At 38.6% G+C, this 6,000-nt stretch overlaps 1 protein-coding gene across 2 annotated transcripts; it reads right to left on the reverse strand.

Moving 5' to 3' along the window:
• Positions 1-127: 127 nt before the first annotated feature.
• Positions 128-5,517, reverse strand: LOC7460500 (protein transport protein SEC23). 2 transcript variants are annotated; one of them, XR_002980452.2, is made up of 7 exons: positions 5,302-5,517; positions 4,226-5,176; positions 2,157-3,977; positions 1,321-1,437; positions 1,145-1,216; positions 819-1,048; positions 128-547 (listed from the first exon to the last, which is right to left on the reverse strand). XR_002980452.2 is itself a non-coding variant. In XM_024595512.2 (6 exons), the coding sequence occupies exons 2-6, from the start codon at positions 4,700-4,702 to the stop codon at positions 920-922; spliced, it is 2,616 nt and encodes an 871-aa protein (XP_024451280.2). In that variant the 5' UTR covers positions 4,703-5,176; positions 5,302-5,517; the 3' UTR covers positions 671-919. The 2 variants fall into 2 exon arrangements, 1 of the variants encoding a protein (XP_024451280.2); XM_024595512.2 differs by lacking the exon at positions 128-547 and having other exon boundaries at positions 671-1,048.
• Between the last annotated feature and the right edge of the window lie 483 nt (positions 5,518-6,000).

Here is a 6,000-nt window from a genome sequence, read left to right on the forward strand (position 1 = left end):
AAATCTTCTTTTCAAGAAAAACTCATTAACACCAAAATTAATATTTTTTTAGTTGACCAAAAACTCTTTATAATTCTTTTTCTTAACGACTTTCTCTCTCATCTCTCAAGTCATATGGATTAAAACATGATGAAAAAGAATCTTAGAATTGAAGTCTAAAATCATTTAAATAAAAGAACCAAATTGGCAAAAAGAAAAACTTCAGTGACCAAAATTGTTAAAAATCATTGTAGGTATGCACAGTGCGCCTAAGTCTAGAGTAACAGTGAAACACCGTTTTCATCTAGTGTGAATTACATTTATAATTAAAATATAATGAGGAAAACATTTTCCTCCGCAAAACAACACCGAATCTTCAGACTTCAAAATCACAAGGTATCCTCGGCCTTACAATCACAAGGTATCTTCAGACTTCAAAAACTTCAGTGAACAAATCATTGACTTACAAGTTTTTGCGAGGTGTTATATTCATACAATAGATTCAATCATCTTCAGTAGTAACCAGTTAATCTCCATCCCAGAAAGCAAAACGATAGTGAATACTCATCTGAGATAAACAGATTAAAAGATCAGCATCCCAGACGTGGGGCATAAAAATTGCTCTAGCAAATTGAAAACCTCACGAAGAAATTTTTGCTTGAAAGAGAGCAGAACTAAGAAGATGCGAAGAGGGGGGCAAAAACAGGAACTTTGTATTGCTCTCTAAAAGCATGTCAGCTGGGAAACAGAATAGGATGGAACAGTTTCAAACTTCTTCAAGTGACAGTCAAGTATGGATGTTTTCTTATTGAAAAATTTAAAGATGAAATGATACCTACCGACACCATCAAGGGGGGCAAAGCAGGATGCAGTTCCCAAGAACCCCTTTTTCTGGGGGTACATTAGCCATTAAATTATGTAAAATTACAGATTAACTTGGTTATGGGGGCACCACTTTCAAACTACGCATCCACTCACAGAAACTTGGATCATCAAAGTGAATAAAGCTGGTTTTTAGCTTCATCCGTTGTTCTATTGTCAGAGATCTAAGCTGCGGGAATCTTGCCTCCTGCAATCAAGTTCCATCAAATTGGCATAAATCCAACACCATAGGCCTACAATTATTATTGATCAAGAGGTTATTTTTCTCTTTTTCCACTCTTACCTGTTCATACGGTGGATCCTTGTGTGCAGGAATCAGCCGAGAAACAAAATATCTAGCTTGAGAGCTCCCCTCCTGTCATTAACCCAAACCAGTAAGCTCATCAGTTTGGCAAAAAAAAAAAAATTAAGGACAAAGGTGCATAGAAATGGAATGCAAAGAGTCAAGGGAAAAAAAACCTTGAATGCAAGGATCCTAGGAGCTGGAAACCGCAATTCAGTGATTTCTTCAGCTAATGTTCTGCAAGCTGCTAAAGCAGCTGCACTTCTTCCTTCATCAGCAGCTAGCTCAGCACCCTGCAGTTGCCAGTTATTGAGAAAGTATCTTTGTATATCAAGACAGTAAAATGCCAGCCAACTCAGAAAGAAACTCAATAAAAAGACAAGTGGACTCAAACCAACACTAGTTAGATATCTGCATGTGAGTAGCAATCAGATACCACTCAAAGAGAGGCGGTCGTAAAGAGGAAATTAACATAAAAGCTCCCAATTGAACATGCAGAAATTGATATTTAAGGAGAAGACTGACATAACATTAGAGGTACTAGCACCCTTCTAAATGGTGCATTGCATGGTCATATTTGACTTCCACAAGTGGAAGTAGCAATTTCTTAACTTCAATTTCTTACTTCAGAATTAGGAAAAATGCCTCTGAATTTCTTTTTTGTTTCATCAAAAAAAGATTCTTTTGCAGGGAAGCAGTAAATGCTTTCCACCTGCTTCTCCTATCAATATTTCTGCCAGGAAACGATACCTTAAATGTTTTTCCATCACAAGTGCTTGTGTCCACCCTATATCTACAACAAATTCTGGAATTTCCTCCTCAGTCACATACTTGTACAAAAAAATACCCAGAGTTTTTATCAACTATAGACAAAAGTGATCACAAGCCCATGCAACGACAGAGACAGTAGATACAACCACAGTTCATGAGAAATACCGGGACAATAAACATACAAAATAGAAAATTCAATAACTTGCAATTTCAGGGAATCACAAAAAGTTAAGTCGCTTACCAACCAAATGAAGACATCTGTACCATGGTCAAGAACAACAGCTGTATCAGACTGCATCGCAAGGTCATAAGCTGGTAGTTCCTCAAAAGTGCCCCCTTCTCGGTGCATTAGACAACGAGGTGCTACCATACGGAGTGAAAGATCAGAAGATGCATTCAAAAACAAATTCCGCAACACGGACCTCTCATCTTCATGACCAACAATGCTTCCCAAAAGCGGGCCCCTTCTAAGATGGAAAAGGAGCTCTGATAATGCAGAAAGTTCTTTAGGAAATTGATGAAGCTTTGACTTGGGAACTAGGGACCCAAATTTCAAAGCAATGTCTTTAATTCTCTCATCTATTGTTCCTCGCATATCCATGACATCTGAATGGTTTTTGGCTCGCAAGAGGGTTCTCTTGGCCATGAGGATTGCAGCCACTTCATCCTGAACACTTTCAAGATATGCTGAAACACTATCCACAGTTGGCAACCTGACAGTAACCACTCTTGAAATATCAGCTTGATAAACATTAGCGTATCGAACAGCAAACTGGAAAAATACACAATCACTTTTGATGTCTTCTTTAGTTTCCATAGAAAGTGCAAAGCTCTGTGTTTCTTCAACACTTAGCATTTGAATGCAGAGAGCATTGTTGTTCTTAAAAGTTTCATGTGTGTCTACATGTGCCTCTTCACCAGGACCCACAACTTGAGTAATTAGAATATCATCAGAACATCGAATCTCCAACAAGCCATGGAAACGTGATGCCCTAGAAGCTGCCCTTTGCAAATTCACACCAAAGGCCTCTCCAAAGTCATCATGAAGAACCAAAACACCTCCAGAAGCTTTTGCAAGAGGCTGCAGGACTGGAATTCTAACAGGGCAAGTTCCAGCACATAGAATATCAACTACTGTATTATGTCTATGCGCTTCACGACCCAGATTCTCCATCCATTTCAATGCTGTTTTTTCCATATGAGGATAATTTGGATGGCTAAAAGAATGCGGGACTGATCCAGGGCCATATGTATTTGGTCCCCCAGCACACGCGATAATCCTGCTATTACCTCCAGCCCTTTTAATTATGCCTCGAGACATTTCTGCTGATGGTCCTTGAATTATAGCCAGAGCAACCTCAACTGCAGTACCCAGGCACCGGTCTCTTGAAGATTCTGCAATGTTCAATCCGAATGGTCTCAAAGATGAGAATATTTTGTGTGCCACTTCCTTTGAAGCATGCATCGGCGACAAGTACACACCAGTTCCATAAATCAATGCTTTCAAGGACTCTCGGGTAGGTGATTTGTCACCAGGAAGTACATCAGCAGATGCCATTAATTCCTCTGAAAAATCATAAACTGATACTGTACGGCCATATAGTATTATTCCAATTCTTGCTGTAGGGGGGAGTGAATCGACAAATGCATGCAAAGAGCTTTGTAAATGCTGCAGGTGGGTTTCATCTAAACACTCATCTATAACAAGAACAGTGGGTGCAGACATTCTGGAATCAGAAACTGGAATAAAACCAGGTCTCTTGTTCCCAATTTGAATATAATCAATGATGGGTGATGAAAGTTCTGGCAAGTTGCGAAGTTCTTCTTTGCTTGGAGCTACATATTCACCTTCACTTCCATTCAGTTTCTGGCAAATTACACATTGCCACTGGCCTGAACCGAGTAAAATCTTGCAATAAAGATTTGCATAAGCTCCACAATTGTGGCAGCGGTGAGGATCACGCTGTATTATTTGAGGACCAGGAGAAATCTCTCCCCCAGGAGAAAACAATGCCCCAAAGCCCAAACTCGGTACATTTGCTAGTTTCTTTTGCTTCAACACCTGAATAACAAAGTGAGCTAAGTTCAAGCTCAATTAAATCCTGACTTTAATAAATGAAATAATAATCACAAGATTCAAACATATATAGGTGGGGGCACTAAGGAAGAAAGATAATCAGACAATGATATGTAAATTATTAGCCAAACAAAAAGGTGTTCTCAAAATCAGAACAACAATCTTATAAAAGAAAAAAAAAATCCTCACGGCAATCAGTGCCTTCTGTTCGAACTAGAGAGCGATAGACATACCTTGCGAGCAGAGAACAAAGCACATGATGATTCCTCGAAAGGTGTGGAGTCATTTGTAGCAAGGGGAACTTGGTGCTGCAACTCAATGGAACCATTTGAAAAATGGGGAGGCGAGGATGTTGGTAATGTTGAGCCTGATGAGAAAGCAACTGGTTGAGGAGTTGCAGGAGAAGTCCGAAAAGGCACAGCAGCAGGCCGGACTGGTGACGTAAAAACAGGAGGACCAGGAGGGGTGCTTAAATGAGGAACTGGGCTCCCAGTTTTAACCCCATTGGCAGGTGATAACAACCTTGGGTTCTGGAACGAAGGGGAAGGGATCTGATCTTGGTGCAATTTAGGAGGAGGAAATCGGGAAGCTCCAGGTAACATTGTAGGAGGAGGAACAGAATTTTTCTCTGGTTGAGGGGTTGATGAGTCAGGGTTTGAGGGAACAGCAGTAACAGAGTACCCAAGGGAAGGTTGAGGTGGGTTAGCCATTGCAATTCAAGATTTCTTTATCAAATAATCAAGAATAACCTAGAAGCAAAAATCAGACTCTGCAAAAAGCTAGAAGCAATTTTATCCCAAAGCCAATTAGGACAGGAGAATTCAAAGTGAAAACTTTGAGACTGTCACTTGATTTATTGGTAGAAAATCAATCAAGAAATCATAGATAAAACAGCCTACAAAGGTCTGATACACCGGCAGCTCAAGAATTGCAAACCAATCTTTACTTCGTTGCAGAAGAAGATACAGAATTGAAGGAGTTCGACAAACCAAAACTCCCCAATAAAATCTAAAACCCCAGCAACAAGAATGGATTCTGATTCAAACCCAGTTCAAGAAATCCCCAATACAATCAAGAACCCGTCTAAAGAACCAAAATTTACAGCTTCAGAGATCAAATTAAAAGCAAGAAAACCTGATCTCTCTGCGCAATTGAGCACCAAAATCTTCGTGCCGCACAGACACCTGAAAGAACAAAATAAAAAAGAGACAAGTTTGAATTAAACATTTTGTCAAGAAAAAGGATCTAGGACTCTTCTGCAAAAGCAAAACTTAGTGAAATTGAGACGAGGACAATAGAAGTGGCGTACCTGAGAGGAAGAGAACGAAAATTGAAAGATTTGCAAAGTAAATCTTTTATTCCTTTTTTAAAATATCAATACAAAAATGGATTATTAATTTTTTGGATTCTGGTTCCTCTGTCCTCACTAATCAAGAACCTCCCTCTCGTCTCTAGTTGTGTTCGGTTTTTTCCGAGAGAGAGGCAGCTACGTTAGAAAATAGAAACCATTGGTCCACATGCGGTAAGGTAAAACTTTGCCATTTTTTTTATTGTCTCTCTTCAGCAGGATGAATCGTGAGTGAACAACAACTCCGACGTCGTTTCTACCCCTTACTATATTAATTTGATTTCCTCCAAATTACGGCCAATATTACCGTGGGCTTATAAAGCCGGACTCTTTTTTTTTTTTTTTTGGTAATCTTTGGCTTGCCAAAACCGATAAAGGCCTTCCTTGATAAAGAAATAACGGTACATCATTGCAATAAATAATCATTGCAATAAATACATGGTATTTGTGACAAATTGAATACAATCATATTCTTTGAAATATAAGTTATAATGATTTAAATTATTTTATCTTTAATTCATAATTTTTTTATTACATGTATCCTTATATTTATTTAAATGATATAAAATATATGATATGTGAATCGTAGATGGCATTTGTGATTTTATTCAAAATTAATATTCATAGCTTTTTTTCCTTTTCTCCCCTTATTTCCTCCCC

Source organism: Populus trichocarpa, chromosome 2 (genome assembly GCF_000002775.5).
Source record: "Populus trichocarpa isolate Nisqually-1 chromosome 2, P.trichocarpa_v4.1, whole genome shotgun sequence".
In the NCBI taxonomy this organism is placed as follows: Eukaryota; Viridiplantae; Streptophyta; class Magnoliopsida; order Malpighiales; family Salicaceae; genus Populus; species Populus trichocarpa.